Source organism: Centruroides vittatus, unplaced genomic scaffold (genome assembly GCF_030686945.1).
Source record: "Centruroides vittatus isolate TY-2023 unplaced genomic scaffold, ASM3068694v2 contig_400, whole genome shotgun sequence".
NCBI classification, from domain to species: Eukaryota; Metazoa; Arthropoda; class Arachnida; order Scorpiones; family Buthidae; genus Centruroides; species Centruroides vittatus.
The window spans coordinates 1-19,733 of record NW_027122215.1 but is presented as its reverse complement, the minus strand read 5'-3'; the positions used below and the strand labels follow the sequence as shown (position 1 = coordinate 19,733).

Here is a 19,733-nt window from a genome sequence, read left to right as displayed (position 1 = left end):
GTTCTATGAATTTAATTTCATAATAAAGTTGTGTCTTATAAATACATCGTGAAATAAAACGTGTTATGTTACGGAATGTATTCGTCTATAATAACTTCTAAAATTATTATAATTTTCTCAATATTAAAAGATTACATTTCGTTAGTTACCGAATAGATTTTTTAAGAGGGAAATCATAAATTAAAATGAGTTTGTTTATTGTATTAATTAACTAAATTCACTGTATAAAAATATAATTTTATCACATTAGAAATACAATTTTTGAAAAAAAAATATAAAATGTTATACAATGCCATCTGGTGGACAAAAGTTTCACGCGAATGGGCAATTCAGCGCCGAATTATTACTAAAATAAGGTAAAAATAAATAATTTTATTTACTTTTTCAGATAGTTTGTGTAAGTAAACTTGAGAAGTAGCTACAAAATAAATTTAATCATTGAATTACAGTTAATATCCACACACGTGTTTTATTTTTGATCTTATGAATAAAGTAAAATCGCATTTTATCTCGTGCCAAGAAAGTATATGCACCAGCGCCACCGTTTTACAACAGTTACATATTACAATGTGAAATTGGTCCGCAAGATTTAAAAGACTGGTTCTACGACTGTTGGGGTGGGAAGTTGGCAATTTTTGGCCGTCCTGGCTTCGAAGAAGTGCCAATTTTTCACGTAGGGCTACGGTCTTTTCTCACGTCAAGCGAGAGAAGAGTGTAGCCTTACTGAATTGCAGTTTAAGTTATCTGGAGATGGCTACAACTTTAAACTCTTTCGGTGTTTGGTATGTAATAAAAAAGAAAGTAGAACTGCGGCAGTACGGAAAATAATGCACGATCTAGATGTCCGAGGAAGCTAAATGCAAGGCGGGTGATTACACAAGTGTCAAAATATCATTTTGTGAGAGCTCGACGGCTGGAAAATGATGTTGCTTTGACGTCGGAACCGTAATAGGTTCGCAAACTATTTGTAGTGTTCTGTGCGGTCCTTTCTCGAGCCAGTACATTTGTAAAAACATCTTTTATTGGCGAAGCAAATGGCTTGAAAAGGCTTGTATGCCAAAGTATGTAACGATAAAATGGCTGAGTTTTGGGAAAATGTTTCTATTTTCTGATGAAAGCAAGTTTAATAATTTTGGTTTAGATGGGAAAAAGCATGTGTGGTGAAAGCCAAACACTTCCTACGGGCAAAAAATTTATTGCCGACCGTAAAACGTGGCTGTTGTCGTGTGTTTGGGGTGCATTGTATCTAACGGAGTTGGCAATATGACCTTTATTGGAGGTAATAAACATTACATTGATATATTGTGTGATAATTTATTACTGGTGCATCGAAATTACAAATTGAAGTGTCACTATTTCTAGCAGGACAGCGATCCTAAACATATAGCTGGATATAGCAAGGTTGTGGTTGTTTTATAACTTAAAAAAAAATGTATTCAAAACCCCCAATCATCTGACCTAAATCCTATTGAGAATTTGTGGCATTTATTAGACAGAAAATTTTTAAGAAAGCAAAACTGAAGCAAGCACTTGGTGAGAAATGGTTGAAAATCAGTCTAGAACTAGGGTTGCCACCTCAAAACTTAGTCTCGCTCGGAGATGATGATTTAAGAAACCAAAAAAAAATTCGGGGACGTTTCCATATAAGTATCAGGAGGTGAAGGGTCTAAAGTAGGGTGAATACTAGCTGGCTGTATATTTCTAAATATTTTTAAAAAATTACACTTTTTATTGCGATTTTCGACCCCCCAACTTAATTAAACGTATATATAATAAAATCTATTAATTAAAAAACTATTGGATGTCGTTTTTGACATCAGAAAGTAGCTTTAAATAACTTTACCGAAGTAAAATCCATGCACTAGAACTTTAGAACAATGAATAAAATTTGATTTGAAAAATCTCATAAAAAAACAATTAAGCATTAATTGTGCATCATTAAAGGTTGATTTAAATTGCGATAAAATTTTTTCGCGCAGGTAAAAATTTTTGGAAAAATTTGGAGACAAAAAACATCTAAAAATCAAAAATATTTTTTGAGGATCAACAGAACTGTTTGTTATGTAACGCTATTTAGCCTGCTCGAGATTGACTAGTGCGTGGGACAATAGGAGTAACTATATTCTATAACTTACCATTAATCATCAACCAACACAAACACCGATTATCAAACTGTCCCCTATGTAGGCTATGTCATGTCACTCTCAATAGACATCTCTTTACAGAACAGTCACAAGAGAGAGTACAACTACATTACATTACAGTAAAAATTAAGAGGACTGTCTATCTTGTTGACTGACTTAGCCCCGAAAGAAATGACAGGAAATGAGTAATGTATATGCATGAAATTATAGTGTTTATATTAAATGATTAGACAAGGCAGAAAGAAATGGAGAAAGATTGTTTTTAACCAAAAATCTTACAGGGTCAATGCTTAATGATGATTAGATTGTACAAAATTCCAAATAAATTTTCAGAGGTTAAATCTATGAAACTGTTTCATTTCTTCAAGGGATTTTAATTTAAACTCTTTTTACTTGTATATATATAAAATCTTACTTTCTTTAGCACTGAAAAAAGTAAGAAGTTTTTTTATGTCCATGTGTTCTGTCAGGTTTATAATAGAACAGCTAAGTTGGGAAGTAGATGGAGCCTAACAACTCTGGGTCAAATTGCTCATGAAAATTTCTGATGATTGACCTGGACTGAATCATAAAGTCTTTTAGACCAGTCTAGTGCTTTAGCCATCCAGTTATTGAAGTTATTTTCAGTATCAGGGGTCACCGAACTTTTTTCACAGCAGACCAGATAACTCAAAGGATTACAAGCACAGATCGCATAACCATTTTGTTCAATACAGCACACTGAGTACACAAAAAATAAAGACAACCAACATATTTATTTACTAATATACAAACATGATTGCAGCAGCAAGTTCATAATTGCAGGTACTGGTACTTGTAGAAAAAGCGTTCTGATATCCAAATTTGCAAAAAGTTGTCAAATTTTTTTATTTTACTGATTTATTTAAAAATTATATGCAAACATCAGATTGGACCAATTTTGGCATTTTTACTTACACTTATTTTAATTTTTTTTACATAGTAAATTTATCTACAATGTACAGTACAATATTTCCATATAAATAAATATATTTCAGCTCATTTGTTGCAGTGCAGTGGTGGGCTAGATCTAGCCCACAGGCCATAGTTTGGTGACCCTGCTCTATAACATGGAAGTTTGAGAATTTTTTGATGGAATTTTATGATAGTTTTATACTAGTTCAAATGTTTTAAATATTAAACATAAGCATGTTTTATTTAATAATTTACTATGTACTTTCATTATTTAAGGGCATTCAGATCAATTATAATATACAATGATGTAAGAAACAATGTCCTTTGTTTTTAATTCCCTTAAATATATTGATAATGGTTTACTATATATGTGATACTTTTGTCAAATTTAAAAAAAAAAAAATATATATATATTAAATGCATAATTTAAATAAATTGCATTTAGTTAAAAATTTTAATTATTAATATTAAATATTTCCAGAATTCTGCCTCATTTATAAAAATTCAAATAGAATTTTTGAAAAATGAGTTCTAGTGTGACAAAACTTGGGATCAAATTAATACGAGAAGGTTGCGCAAATAGACCTTTTTATCTGATAGCGGTCACTCCTCAAATTAGAAACTCAGAAGATATAAAAGAACAGATTGGTACTTATGATCCACTACCAAATGAAAGGAATGAAAAATTATGTGCAATTAATTTGGAAAGATTATATTATTGGATTGGACAAGGTGCTAAAATCAGTACTCCACTTAGAGAATTATTAGGTAAGTAATTAACAATAACAATTGTAATATATAGATGTTAACAATATTTTATAAGAATACAGTAAAAACTTCAGTTTAATGGACAAAATTTCCAGTGCATATATCATGAAAATTAACATCCTGTTAATTTTTAAATGCTTTTTATATATAATTAAATCAACAAATAATTTTATTTTCAAATTCAAGAGTCATTGCTCTTAACTTCATGCCACAATGGGACTGTCTTCATATAACTTCAAAGGCAAATGAATAGGAAATTTTCGTTTTTGTCAAATTTAAATGTTTTCTTCTTTTTAAGAACATTATTTCTGTTCAGTTAAATTCAGTTAAAGATCTAAATCAAAAACATTTCCAAAAAATGTTTTTGATATATAAGTTTAATATTATTACAAAAAGACTTTAATAATGTTTGCTTATTACTAATATTAGTAATGTAATATTACTCCCATTGAAAAATTAAAATATATATGTGTGTGAGATGAAAGTTTGATTTATTTTTGACTCTACTATAACTTTTGTTGTGTTATTAGTACAAGTATTTACAGAAGACCACATTTAAAATAAGCATTTTCTGTAGCTATGCAGTACTGCCAATATTTATACCACTTATTAAAACAGTCTTTCAGCCCATTATTTGTTATGTTTTTGAGTGCATAGCACTTTTTGGCTTGCTGATTTTAATCTGCAAATCTTTAGTGATGTTTCATTTTGGCAAAGTATGAAAATCTGCAGGAACAATATTTAGTGAATAAGAGGATTGTGAAAGGAATGGTATTTGGTATTTTGCCAAATATTCTCTATGGGAGCATAATGCATCAGATAGTTGTCATGATGGATAATCCAACTTTTTGCTTGCCAGATATGAAACTGTTTTCATAACATTGCACCACAGAGGCAATCTAATCCGTATATTATGAAATTATTCACAATAAGCAACACGGAAATTATAAGCATTCAAAACAATCTGTCTTTTACCATTTGCTTTTCTTGTGCTTGGTTAACAATTCTTGGCATTCAGCAATCTTGAACAGAACTAAATTTCCAATTCCCTCAAGATTTGAATCTTTGTTACTGTGTATTTGTTTTTAGTTTTCAACTGTTAGTTTTAAAATAAACAAAGTATTATTATATTGCTTATTGTGAATAATTTCATAATGTAAGGACTCCTGTAAATAAATATTTTTGATGGAACTATATTGTAAGTATATTGGTGTTCTACGGTAGTTCACCTATCACAGTGATTTTTCTGATGTAATGTTGTCTACATCACTATCAGCTTAGTTGAGACAAAGAATAGCATGTCATCTTCATGAATTAAATAATTTACTGTAAATTTTCTTAACGAAACTTGACACATGCTATTTGTTGTTTTAAAATTTCAGCCTGATAAACGATTGCTTTATTTGAAGAATTTTAAATATTAGCGATAACATCTTCGAAGCTTTTTAACTCTATTCGTAGATACTCAAATTGAAAAAAATATTAAAAAAACCCAATCATGTTAATGTAAATGTATTTTTCAGATAAATAATGAAAATTTTTATCTTGCAGGACTCGGGGGATTTCTTCCAATTCATCCCCGCACTTACATGACTGCTTGGAGGAATAGAAAGACAATGTTAGAAACTCAAAAAGAAGAAACAAAAACAGATGAAAATTAACTTTAAATAGATTTATTGTTATTGTTTAGATAAATAAATAAAAATATTTTATCAAAATTGATTTTTTTAAATTATTTTATACAATATATAATTCATTATTAGCAAATAAATAGAGACTATCAACTTAATCCATTTATTGAACATACTAATATATTTATAAAATATTACTAAATCATAAATATAAATAAAATTTATCAGAGGGATAAAAGTCATTAAATAATAACCACATTCATTGAGAAAAATTTTTGATTTACTTAATGAATAAAGTTTTGATACTTTTACAATAAACTATTATAATACAATTCAAAATCATATAAAATATTTTGCTGTAAATTCATTCATTATTGTAAGATTGGGAAAAACAACAAAATAATGCTCTGTATGATTTATTGCCCCAAAAACAATACATAAATTGATTAAATGACTGATAATTCTCTTTCCTATTTCATAAAGTACGAAGAAGGAGAGAATTTCACAAAGAAAATTCGATTTCGGGCAAGGGAAGTCGCCAGTAATTGAAAGAGTTGAAGGCAGGATCAATTTCCAGATAGTCTTCATTGTTATGAAGTCCTAATTCATCCAATTCCACGTAAGATATTTCGGGAATCGGTTGCCTCCAATAGTGAAAGCTGTTGAATTGCTGATCGGATGAGGAATTTTCATAGTTTTCCGTGCAGGGCATCTTAAAAAATAATAGTAATTTAATTTATATAATTTTTCTATTTAAAAGTGATTAACACATTTAAAGAAATGTGTAATAAAATACACTTTGTAGAGAAGCGCATAAAATCGTTTTATACACTTATAGAACAATGCTCGAATGATAATTTTTTCAATTAAACACGTAGGATACTGTTACGATTCTCGTCAATTATAACGGGCCAAATGGGTGAAAACTAAATTTCAGGTACTGTACATTACACGCGTTTTGTAAATTTACCAAATGTACAATTAGAAATAAAACAATAATTGGAAAATACTTACGTTTCGCTCAGTATACAGATAGAATAACGCCGAGACGGGTTATACAGAGCGTCTACTCTGTGTTCGATATTCCACTGGTGAAAAATCGATCGACTCCGTGCGCATTTAATGTCTGCAATATTTTATTTTCCAAAAAAAATTAATATATCGACGACAATACTGATAAAATTATACGTATAACGTTTTACTGGTTTAGTAAATGAGCCTTTCAATCTTCCTAATGAATATATTTACGTCTGCGAAATCTTAAAATTTTTTCGGTATTTTTTAAAATAAAATTCATTCCTTTTTATCTACCTGTATACAAATTTCTTCTTTAAATCTTTTATAAAAATGTGTGTTAAAATTTTAAAAATTATTCTAATTATTAAAAGAAGTGCTTGGTTTTCTTAAGGGTGAAGAAAAGGAAAATGTGTATAAGCTATACCATGTGGTCCTAATTAGAACGGGAAAACATACTTGAAAAATATATTTCTTACATTAATTTATTGCAATAAATCATAACATTAGAAATGTAAACGTTAAGCTAGCGTATCTTTATTTAATATGAAAACTTATGGGTTATATACTTAATCTGTGCGAAAAAATCCACACATACCACTGTTAAATCAGAACGTTTTGAATGCATTATATGAATAGATTAAATACTTTTGAATAAAATACTGGTATTAAATTTTTCTTTGATTTTACTAATTCAAAAATGCATTTTTCTGTTAAACTTACACGTTTTTAGTATAGTTATCCTTAAGTAATTAACTAAAGAATTGAAATATAACATCTCGAATTAAATACTTGGTGCACGCTCTTACTGTATCGTGCGTTAAACTTTGCTAGTACAGTACATTATATTTAAAAAAAAACATGCCTAAATTTTTTCTTTTTTGACCATTTTTGCTGTTTGGGCACGAAGAAAAATTTTTAGCAGTGTTCATCGTGAGTATGACTAAAAATTCAGCCTCCTATGGGAGTCGAGTGGAAGAACAAAGCCCATTCAACTCCCGAAAATACCTGAGACGACAGGGATTCGAACCCAGATCCACCAAAACGGTACCGGTACTCTTATGTTCTTACCGCCTGTGACACGCGGCGTTCACTGTATCTTAATTGATATCGACCAAATATTCTTTAATTACATAATGCGAGGTAACAACACATTTAGGTTATACTACTCATTACGCACAGGCCAACACGCAGTGGAGTGTGATGTCAGATAGCTTTACGCGTCACAGCGATAGGATAACCATATTTTCAAAGATAAAAATACAGAAATATCTATATCTGAAAAAGAAATATAAATTTAGGATGGTTAGTATTTTTGTTGATTAAACATTTTATGTTTCATGTTTTTTTAATTTTATGAACCGAGAACAACAGAAATGATAAATTTCCTATTCTAGTAACCGAGATAGTGTTTGTAGTTCAACCAAAGGCCGTATTGTCTTAAAATGAATCTGGACAATTGAATATATACAGTACATAATACAGTATATATATATACATACATTTATAGTCTATCCTAAAAGTTAGGCGATGTTTAAATTAAATGTAAAATCCTAAAATGTCGCAATCACACGGCACTTCGTTTCGATTGAAAATAACGTAAACTTCACTTTTCGTCATTTTGGGAAATTTTAAATTAATATAAAAAATAAATTGGACGTCCAATATTCATTATATGTTTTATAATAAATTTTTTAATTAAATATTTTACTATTAATATAATCTTCCGAAAGAGGGCGTTTTATCTCACGGTGTCAAGTTAGGTGATGTAAGGAAGTGTTTTCTTTTCAATAAGAAGGTGCGAAGAAAAGACTCCATGACAGAATACATAGAAGAAACAAAGAGTGTGATTCAATCGGATATAAATGCAGCCGATTTAAGATGGAGTTTGTTTGTTGCTGCAAGTAAGAGCTATCGTTATGATTCCGCTGTTCGTCCTTTCCCATCGGAATTCATACGTAAGACAGATAATGAAAAAGATATCGAAGCACTGGTTGGTATTTTTCGATGTAATAAAAATATTGTATGTGCGGAGTACAAAGTATTCGTGCGTGCACTTTGGGTTTTCAATTTACAAGTCAGAGAATATCTGATGACAAGTTTGGTAGATTACAGATGAACGTGAATCCTATATGAAGTGACCTCCTCGAAATCCACACTCAAGTACAATTGCAGATGTGAATGACGCTGTTGGGATCCTTAACTGAGCTGTAGACCGTACTTGTAGGAGAAAGAGTCAAAGGAACTGTACTGTACATCCACGTGTGACTCTCCCAAGATTGGCTCGCTTCCGGGCACGATCGGGAGTTGCACCGTACGCTCTGCTAAGGCTGTCGTGTTTAACTATTTGGCCCGGGTGACCGTGCCAGCTTTTCGATTTTTTTGCTCCCGTGGGCGTGCTCTGTGGCTTCGTAAGGGTCCAGGTGGTGTTATTTGCATCTGCAATCCGACCCGTGTTTATACAGGATCTTCCAAAAGAATGCTGTTGTTTTAAATTATTGTAATTATTTAATCATTATCTGAGAATGTTGTAATGTACGTTAAAATGTTGGAAAACTGTCCAAGTTTCACATTTTCTTATTACAATTTCTCAATCTGTGCACCTTAGTCACGTAGCACACGTTCGACTGATACTCAAATTCTTCCTGTGCTTGATGTGGCATATCTGTTGTCAATCCTCCTATAGCTCGTGGAGATTACTAGTGTTGCACAATAATGATTGATTCCAAACTAATAATTACCCCTAAGAATTCTCTCTTTCACCTTTCTAATTTTTCTTCTTCTTTTTACTATTCGTCTACTTGAATGTCTTCACCTCAGTTATTTTCACCATGATAATCTGTCCAATACAAAAATTAAAGATAAATATTAAAATCATAAAGACATAAATCAAATATTTTAATGGAGATAATTAATACAAAAACGTTTCTTAATGCAGTTCCAAGTATTTTTAATCTGTGGCTCATCATTACGAATAAAAAGATAGAAAACTGATCAAAGAAACTCAAAATTTTGAATTTTTTGTAATGTTTTAAAGAATAGTTTTGTGGGTTTTTTCATCCCTGATGATGTGCTTCAGAAACTAGCACTTGTATTAAGCATTGTTTTAATATTAAATATCTTCATTGAAGTAGTGTTAAAAACTTGAATTATTTTGAGATAGATATAAATTTACAAAACTGCTTAGAAATTTTGATATTTAGAAAAATTTTCATTTGGCTTAAAACAAAATTCCTCAAAATAAATACCGTATTTTACGGACTATAAGACACACCTTAATTTTTAAGCAATTTTAAAAAAAAAATACCTATAAGACGCACCTGAATTTTGGAGGCAATTTTTCAAAGAAAAAAGTGCGTCTTATAGTCCGTAAAATACGGTATATTATCCTGTGGAATGTCATATAACTTATTAACTGTAACAACTTTGAAAATAAATTTTTTGGTAAATTTTCAAAGTTATTTTCAAGCTGTGAAAAAATAATTTTATATTTGAAAATTAAATGTTTTAAAAATAATTTGTATTTGTTAAAATAGATATTGTATATAAAAATATTTTAAATTTTATTTTATTTTATTTAGAGACAGACAATTGAGGATGTAATTCCATTCCAGTTATTTCTTAAAGATGATTTCTGTTTAAAAGATATGTCTGCAGCCTCAGTTAAATTATTGCATTGGGTGTTGTTATCTGACTCAGTCATTTTGCAATCTATGCCAAAGCAGGAGGTATTTATTATTATTTAAATTTTCTGGGATGTTTTTTTAATTACCTTATTACTTCAAATTTAAGCTGCACTTTTTATTCCAATATTTAAGACATAAAATTAGGATGCAGCTTAAATTCAAAGCAAATATTTTAACTTGTTATCTCTGTCAATCTCCCACTCTCCAACAGTCGGGTTTTTGCTTTACACTCTATGTATGCGCATAATATTACAATCGTCGATAGCAGTTTATTCGGTGGTTCCCCATTTGCAGTTTTCTGATTCAATCCAATTGCTGTTTGACAGCAATTGTGTAGAATTGAATTTTAAATTTTTTTTATTGTCCATACTCGCTAGTAATGGAAAAAAGTTTATATATGATGCCGAATTCAAAAGAAAAGTTATATTGTGCACTGAAGAAATTGGAAATCGCAGTCGGTAAAAGATTTATGGTTGACAAAAAGAATATGCGTCATTGGAGAGCCATGAAGGAAAAGTTATTTCAGTGTAAAATAGACAGAAAATCATTCTCGGGGCCTAAAAAAGAAAGACATCCTGCAATTAACACAGCTGTTTTATCTTATATAAAGAAATTACATGGTAAATGCTTATCAGTTACAAGAGAGACAGTTATGGTTAAAGCCAAAGAGTGTGCTAAAAGTAGTGGCCTCCTGTTTAAAGCAAGATGTAGATGTTGTGAAATTTTATAAAATGAGAAGGATTAGCATTATGAAGAAGGACGACAATAATTCAAAAGTTGCCTGCAGATTATGAGGATAAGCTTCTTAGTTTTCAGCATCATGTAATCAACTTAAGAAAAGAATACAAAAATTCTTTTAGTCAAGTCGGAAACTCTGATGAAATAGCAATCTTTTTTGATATGCCAAGAAATTATACGATAAACAAGAAAAGAGAAAAACAAATTGAAATTTTAAGTACTGGATATGAAAAGTCACGAATTACTGTAATGCTGTCTATAACTGACGATGGAAACAAATTGTCATTTTTTATTATTTCAAACAGAAAAATTATCCAAGGATAATTTTCCTAAAGGCATTATAATTTGAGCATAAAAGAATATATGGATGACAATAGAATTGATGAAAGATTGGTTAGAAAATGTTTGGGAGAAGAAACATGGTGCTCTTTTAAAAAACAAAGCATGGTAGTAATGGATGCATTTTGAGGGCATTAAACTTAAAAGTAAAAACAAATAACTGTGATCTGGTAATGATATCAGCAGGTATGATTAGTCAACTCTAACCACTTGATATGTCTGTTATCAAATCGTTTAAAGATAGAATGAGAACCCGTTATGAAGCATTGTTAAATCGAGAAGATCATCCTTTGACACTAACTGGTAAAATAAAACAAGCATCGTCTTCTACAATAGCTCACTGGGTTTTGCAGTCTTGGAAAGATATCCCTAAAGAAATTATCAAAAAATCATTTTTAAAATGTTGCATTACTAATGATTTAAATGGCACTGAAGACGATGTGTTCTGGAATAGTGAAGATGAGAATTCAAACTTTGAAAGTATATCTGAAGAAGATTTTCATTAAATTAGGTAGCTTATTATATTTATATTAATATGTATTTAAGTAAATAAAAATGTTACTTATTTTTTATTATTATTTTCAATTTTAAACTCTTACTATGGCTCATATTCAAAATAATATAGTATATTATAGTAATGTTTGAGAATTTGAAGTTTAAAAAGATTGGAAGTTTTTGCATATACAAATAACTGTTATTCAGATGGTTGTAATGGTTGAATATTTCAGTTTGCCATTTAATTACTCTCTTACTTGAGTTATTATCTGAGGCACAGCTATTATTTTTTTACATAAAAGAGGATAAGTTGTTTTTGTATATAAATCTGTGGGCTAACCAGTGTCAAAATCTTACTAGGATTATTATTTTATAGGAATTTACAGTGTTTTAATTTCAGTTGTAATTCTTAATGGCTTAAATCCACATATGTTTGTTCTCATTTAAGTGACTGGCTAATTCTGATATGATAGTTCTGATTGCTGCCAGATGATTAATGTAGTATTCTACATTTGTACATCTGTAGACTTATGTGAACTGCTTTTTTTATTGATGGAACATGTGTTTCTGTGGTAGTCATATTCAAATACAATTTTTCTTAGAACAAGCTATTAAATTTTAATGATTATGTAATTAAGCATTAAATTTATCAATATAATAATTTTTGAGTTTCACTTCAGTAACATTTAAAAACATAAAATACTTTCAATGCTCTGGCTTGGCATAAAATTGATGGCTTTCTTTTCTTATTATTTTTGATATGTTACAGTTAATCTTCTAATAATGTGTGTAACTATTTAAGTAGTGAATAATAATAATAATTTGTATTTAATGTTGAAAAAATTGGAAATGTCTAATCACATTTTTAATTTATTTTTTTTTATAGTTTGAAACTATTCAGAAAATAACTAGTCAGTCATCATTAACTCCTTCCCCAAGTCATATATTTAAAGTTAATTGCAAGCTTGGAGCTCAACAGTTTCAGCAAAACTGTATAGGAAAAAAGACATTTTTTGCATTTCATGGTTCTAGCTTACAAAATTTTCATTCTATTTTGAATAATGGTTTAATTGCTCATTTGAATAAAGTAAGTTAATTTTCATGTTTTAAGATTTATTATTTTCACTACTTAGAAACTGAAATTCTTGCAGAAAAATCTACCATTATGTTTATTCATTTACAACAGTGGTTCCCAACCAGTGGTCCGCAAGAGCTAAAATATGGTCCGCGAAAGATTTAAAACTTTTATTCATTTTAAATTATTATTCCCACATTGATACAAACTGAATTTAATTTTTACTAAAAATGTTATGTTTTCTATTATAATAGTACTGTTAAAACATGTTACTCTTGAGTTTAACAGTTACTTATGTTAAAAGTTTTGATTAAAGTTTATTTTTAGATTGACAGTTTATTTTCTTAAACCTTGTGGTCCCTGGTCAAAAAAAGGTTGGGAACTGCTGATTTACAAGAACATGAAATAGAACTTTTATTTTTATATAAAATTTATTTTTCATTATGTTAATGAATTAAGCAAATATCTCTGAATAAAATGTTAACTGTTATTTCTTCTTAAGTATGTTTTATTTAATTTATTCCTATAAGATAAAATCAGACGATCTTCTGAATTATCAGGCTATAATAAAACTAAGTTAATTATTATAGCCAATAATTCAGCAGATTGTCTAGTTTTTGTTAAAGTAATCAGGTTAGTGGAGGAGTTTATATATATAAATAGAATAAAATACTGCCACTTAAAACTGGTTATATTTGAATTGATAACACTAAAACCTATAATCCAGTTGTTTTTTTATAAAGTGTGCAAATGTTTAAATATAACATAATATATATAAGGCCGCCCACAATAACACTGCTATTAATTTTCGTGATGTTAACTCCTTTCCCACAGCGTAGAGGTCATTTTTTTTTAAACTATAAATCTTACTATCCTCCCTTCTCTTGTCTTATGTCATCTCATTTCTACACGTGTTTGACAATCCCATTGTTTCAGCAGTTGGGGATCAGTTTGCATGATGATGCCCATTATACACAGGCAAAAACGTTTGCACTTTTTTTATAAAAGACAGCTGGAGTATAGGTTTTAGTGTTGTTAATATAAATAATATATATAAGATGTAAACAATTGTTTTTCAAAAAAATATGTATGTTGTTTTGTGTAAAATTTAATTAACTTAATATTTTTATTGGACAGAATGGATTATATGGAAAGGGAACTTATTTATCCAGTGAGCTTAGTGTTTCTCTCATTTACAGTCCAATGGGTAATAGTTGGAGACATAGTATATTTGGATCACAGTTAAGTTGTGTAGCACTTTGTGAAATAATTGATCATCCAGATGTTAAATGCAAGGGTAAAGGTTGGTAAATATATATATTTACATTAAAAATTGTAATTTATTATTGAATAGTACTAAATACAGGGTTCCTACGCACCTGGAAAGTCAGGGATTTTCATTAGTTTTGGAAAAAGTCATGGAAAGTCAGGGAATTTGTCGAAAACTGTCAAAAAGTCAGGAAATTTGTCTCCTTAACTGCCTTGTTGATTTCGTTTGCTGAATATGGCTGATTAAGCGTAGCCATCTGCAGGCGGCAAGAAGTAATGCTGCAATCTTTAATAAGAAAATATACCAAAATCCGTTTTGAATCCGAAATGGCTCTTTTCACCGTTCCGAAGCCATATAATTTTACAGTTGTGGATTAATAACAGGATAAACTACTATTATGTAATAGTGTTTAATTTTTAATTTTAATAATTCAGCGATTATAAAAAGATGAATTTGTTAATTAGAATAAAAAATAACTAATTAAAAAGTAGTTTACAAACTTTTAAAACTTGAAATCGTAATTTATTAGATTGTTCACTTCAAAATAGCTAAATAGATCAGTAAAAATCCGTGATTTAGTTGTTTTTCACGTTTAAAACATTACTATACAACATAAAAAATTATAAATAGCTACCCGACATTTACAGTAAAATGCTGGTGCCGACTAGTAGTTTTTTACATTTGTTGTTACAACTTTCCTTGAAAAGAACTGTACTACAAGCATATTTTTCCCCCTCTCCCGTTAATTTCTGCAACTTCGATACATAGTTTAATAATTAGTTTAACAGAAATGATGTTGGGTAACAAATATCCACTGATTTTGGCAAATTTAGGCATCATACTTGTAATAGATATACTGTAGTTATCGTTTTGAAAATCATCTAGGTAATCCGATAGTTTAACAAATGTTAACTTGCTTATAATTAATTATAAATTTAAAAAGCTGGTAAATTTAAAAAAAATTAAATTACTAAAAAATTAAAATAAATTTGATTATCTTTTGTGGAAACAACAACACAATTTTTATAGTTATGTTGCAAAAGAAAAAGATTTGTAGTTACAATTCTACTGAACTTCTATATTTTATTAACATATAATTGTAATTTCGTTTGATGTTTATTTCTGTACACTCAAACCTGTTTTTTGTGCGGTATATGAAAATTTCAATCAAATTGGAACATAATTGACTTCTGTAAAATTTTTAAAACTCTATTGGATGTTTTCTATGACATCAAGTTTTTTCATTTTTTATTAAGTAAAATTTTTTTCTCTTACCTTTTTTTCGGTTCCCTCCTATTTTAATAGCATAAAAATCAGAAACATTGTGTTAAATGTAGACTGCAGGTGCGAAATTTCATGCCTTGTTAAATGAAAGAATAACACTTCCTGCAGCTATATTTATCAAATAAAAGTATTTTTTAAAGATTACTTTTAACTTTTTATATAGTTTTTCTGTAAAACCGCTTTTTGGGATGGTGTTTATTTCGCAGGAATTATTTCCCGGCAAATTTTTTTAATGTTAGATTCGTATTTAAGTGGAAATAATTAATATAAAAAATAAACTTCTTAGAGGATTTTTTCCCCATTAGGGCAGAAAAAGGCCCAAGGAGTTAAAGAAGCAATTCCTAGTTATTTTGTATGATTTTGAGTTATTTTTCAAGTGAGACTTTTTTTATGCGGTCCCAATTCACCACATAAAAATATACTTTTTGTGTTGGGAAAACTATTTTTTATAGCTACTCGTGAAGTTTCCTGCGTTTTTTTTTATATTTTTTTATTTTTTTTAATGCGTTTTCTTTTATGTGGTTCCTATCCACCGCACAAAAACAGGTTTGAGTGCATTTATTTTATTTTATTTAAATTCTATACGTTTTAAGAATCCTAATTTTTGTAATACTATGATGTCATAGAAATACAAGTCTCACTAAAATAGAAAAACGTAAAAAAATTAAATTATTAGATGAAAAAAAGGAATGAGTAAAAATTTTTTTATAGAAACTTGAGAAATAGTCAAGACAGTGCAGCTCTCAAGATCGATCATTTGGATTGGAGTTGGATTTTCCATTGTTTGAAAAGACAATGAATACTTCTGTGAACTCGGATTCTTCGATTGATGTAAGTAAATCGGAGAATCCATTAGATCCCCATCATAAAGCGTGGGTGATGGTCCGAAACCAATCCAGGAAATGATTGAGGGCTACCTTTTCCTTCCACAAATTAACAGTTGCCTTTCAAAAGGAGGACTTTTCTAACTCAGGAAAAACACGAGTGATATATGTTAGTGCTAGACATCAAACAGAAATCAAATGAACTTTCTTTTCCGGATTGTTCACCGAACATTGCTCCGGATTCCACTACCACCACTATGAACTTAAGACGAGAAACGAAGACAACTTTAGCTATATTGTAAGCATATTTTTACAATAAATGGGTTAAATGGTAAAGAGGTGTCTTCGTCCGTCTGTACCATGTTTCCCACAACTTATTAGTCCCTCGACTTTCCTGACGTTGGGAGAATTAACTTTATCCCTTTTATTTTCCCAAAGGGAAAGAGTCGTCATATCTCACAAGCGAAACGTGAAGTTTCAAATCTTATGTTCTAATTGACGTTTGAAATTATGTTAAACCTGAGGAAGGCTATTTAAGATTGCTGAACACATTAGTTCATTTATTAAAATTTGCTATAAAAGTGAGAAAGATGGTTTGTGATATGATTTGCAATAATTATAAGATTTGTAATTAAGGGTTAAAATAGATAAATTTTGTCTGCATTCTTAAGAAAATTTAATGCGAAATTAAATAATAAATAAAAATTATTAAAAATAATTATTAAAACTCTGGCCTTTACACTGAAACCAAAATCAAAATGGCGGCAACGAAACATTTTTTTTCTTTTAACAAGTTGCCAATTCAGCTACTTTTTGCTAGATTTAGTGGATTTGTTAGAGAAGCTATAGTAAAAACTTACACCTATCCCTCTTTATATACAATCTATTTTTACACCATTTTGAAATAATGTGGTTGACAAAAGAAAACTATTTCTTTTTTTACATAATCGATTTTTTTTTGAGGGAACAAATGCTTTATTTGAAAATTTTTAAATTTAACTTTTTGTTAAAATTATGTTGCTGTTTAAAAAAAGTTACTCTTTTTGTTGAAAGATTTTAAAATTATGTGTTTCTAAGTCAAGAGTTCATTTTAAGTACAGTACAGTACTATTTGTATATCAAAGAATATTGATGATTGCTGAATTTTATGCTATCTTGTATTTACTAGATTTACATACAAATAATATTGATAAATAATGATTAAATAAAAAGCTCATGTGTCATTTGTAAATTGCTTATTTTTTCATTATATTGAAGTTTTGAATTCTATCAAACATTTTTCTACAAGATGTACCGGTATGTACTGTATTTTTTTAATATGGCAGTCTCTGAAACATATCAACTGTGCAAAAAAGAGGGATAGATATATTCAATCAATGTTCACGGTAAATAAAATGCTGTTTCATTATGTCGATATTCCACACTAAGAAATGTGAAGGTCAGGGAATTTGGACAAAGTTGGTCAGGGAAAATCAGGGAAAGTCAGGGAATTCAAAACAAGAATTTGAGTAGGAACCCTGTAAATAAGTAATGTTAATAGAAAAAAATAAATACTTGGTGATTCAAAAGTCACAGAAATTTAAAAAAATTAATAACTCACAAACTATTTACAGTAAGATGATGCAGTTTTCATAGAAATGCTTAGAAAGAAGTGGGATTTTTTAGGTATAATAAAAATTTTAGTACCAAAATAGTTACATTTGTATTTAAATTATAAATACGATTGTTACTTTATAGACCCGTTTTTGGTGTTAGAGGAAATCCTTGTTAGTTTGCAAAATTGTTTAAAAACTCATATTATTTTTCACAAACTTTCAATGTTTCTTTAAAGTATAATTATTGTCTTTTAAAATCTATCACTTTAAATTGCTTTGTTACAGATTGCTCTACTAAGAATTACTTTCTTTGTTGTTTGAGAAATTTTTTAAACCTCTTGAATTATTTCTGTAATATATGATGGAACATATCTATACAAAAATACATAAATAAAACAAAATTTGTTTTATTACAAATGGATCAAAAGAAAAGCAATGAAATTTGTTGACCCCAAAACAAAAACAAATATCCAATGTACACTATAGTCATCAAGTAACAAAAGCACATGTAGTTTTTGAACCTAAAGTTATTCACTGTTTTCTTAAGGTAACCTCAGTACATCAGCTAGTAATAAATAAAGTTAAAAAATTGAAATAGAGAATAAATTTATTTTACAATTGTAATAAAATTTTTGCAATTACTTTTCATTTTAGGAACATATGGAAATTGTCAACAATCTTCACCAGATAGTCTAGCAGGTGACATTCCTGATAAATATTATCTTGTACAGAATAATGACCTAGTACGCATACGTTACCTTCTTGTATATAGTAACAGTTCTAGGAGAGAGAACAGGCAAGACTTTTTTTTCATTTAAATATCATTTTTTTTAGTAAATATATAGTTAATTTAAATACATATTGTTTATATTATTATTTAGGATTAGAGTTCCTAAGTGGTGGTGGAAGTATCGTTTCACTATTCTGATGCTAAGTTATGTTGTTATTTTAGTAGGAATTAGTCTGTCGTCATCCAGAACGTTGCAGCAGTTTTTATGGAAACATTTTTAATAGCTTATAAATATAATATGCAGTCTTCCAATTGTGCCTCTTGAATATATTTTTATTATTGAATTATATATAAATAATTTTTATATAGATTTAAAAAAATAAGAAAAATGTGTAAGATTATTTAATTATTTTTGCTGCAATTTTTACAAAAATTGCTTTGCTGATTATATAAATGTTTGTTAAAAAATTAGCTATTAAAAGTCACAATAAAAATCAGTATTACATTTTTATATAAAATTAAGGAATTCTTTACATTTATAAATTACAATACATATTAAAATAACAAAATAAACTGCATAATAAAGCTTATTATTTTGTTAAATTTAGTTTGAAATTTTCATCATATAAGTAAAAGCATTTATATTATTTATGCAATAGTTTAGTAAAATGTATATATAATCACTTTAGGATTTGCTTATACTGATAACAATAATTGATTGATACCATTAAGTGGTGAAAGTAAAGAAGACTACATTTTGTGAAAATTTTGGCTTAACAATCTGACATTGAAAGATTTATTAACTTATAATTCATTCATCATATAATTGGAGTGAGAAATTCCAGCAATTTAAACTTGTACTGTGCTGTGAGTAAATAACAATTAACATGATTAATACAGTGGGTGATTGGTTATCTAACATAATCCATTCCAAGACTTTGTTCGTTAACCGATTATTGATTTACCATAAGTTCTTATGGGAATTTGATTAATTCATTCTTGTAAAATCCAAAAAGTAAAAAATATATTTACTTTCTTACTACGTTTATTTATATGTAATAATAAAAATACACATATACACAGTCTTGCATTTTTATTAGTGAAGTTTTTTCCGTCTGAGGGGGTTAAAGAATCTGTCTAATATCGATTGCCTTTCTCTCTTCAGGATTTTTCAGAAGTAATTAATAGCATTGTAATTGTAGAGATC

At 28.8% G+C, this 19,733-nt stretch overlaps 2 protein-coding genes and 1 long non-coding RNA gene across 3 annotated transcripts; 2 read left to right on the top strand and 1 right to left on the bottom strand.

The window, feature by feature from the left end:
• The first annotated feature begins 290 nt into the window (after nt 1-290).
• Nucleotides 291-5,567, top strand: LOC136976412 (small ribosomal subunit protein bS16m-like). The gene is made up of 3 exons (XM_067271677.1): nt 291-356; nt 3,559-3,845; nt 5,397-5,567. The coding sequence occupies exons 2-3, from the start codon at nt 3,602-3,604 to the stop codon at nt 5,504-5,506; spliced, it is 354 nt and encodes a 117-aa protein (XP_067127778.1). The 5' UTR covers nt 291-356; nt 3,559-3,601; the 3' UTR covers nt 5,507-5,567.
• Nucleotides 5,568-5,876: 309 nt separating this feature from the next.
• LOC136976484 (uncharacterized) lies at nt 5,877-6,600 on the bottom strand. The gene is made up of 2 exons (XR_010880937.1): nt 6,491-6,600; nt 5,877-6,188 (listed from the first exon to the last, which is right to left on the bottom strand). It is a non-coding gene; the product is annotated as an uncharacterized lncRNA (long non-coding RNA).
• Nucleotides 6,601-8,218: 1,618 nt separating this feature from the next.
• Nucleotides 8,219-18,838, top strand: LOC136976376 (protein mono-ADP-ribosyltransferase PARP16-like). The gene is made up of 6 exons (XM_067271621.1): nt 8,219-8,483; nt 10,072-10,218; nt 12,635-12,835; nt 13,961-14,126; nt 18,451-18,592; nt 18,678-18,838. Exons 1-6 carry the CDS (start codon nt 8,307-8,309, stop codon nt 18,805-18,807), a joined length of 963 nt encoding a protein of 320 aa, XP_067127722.1. The 5' UTR covers nt 8,219-8,306; the 3' UTR covers nt 18,808-18,838.
• Nucleotides 18,839-19,733: the final 895 nt, after the last annotated feature.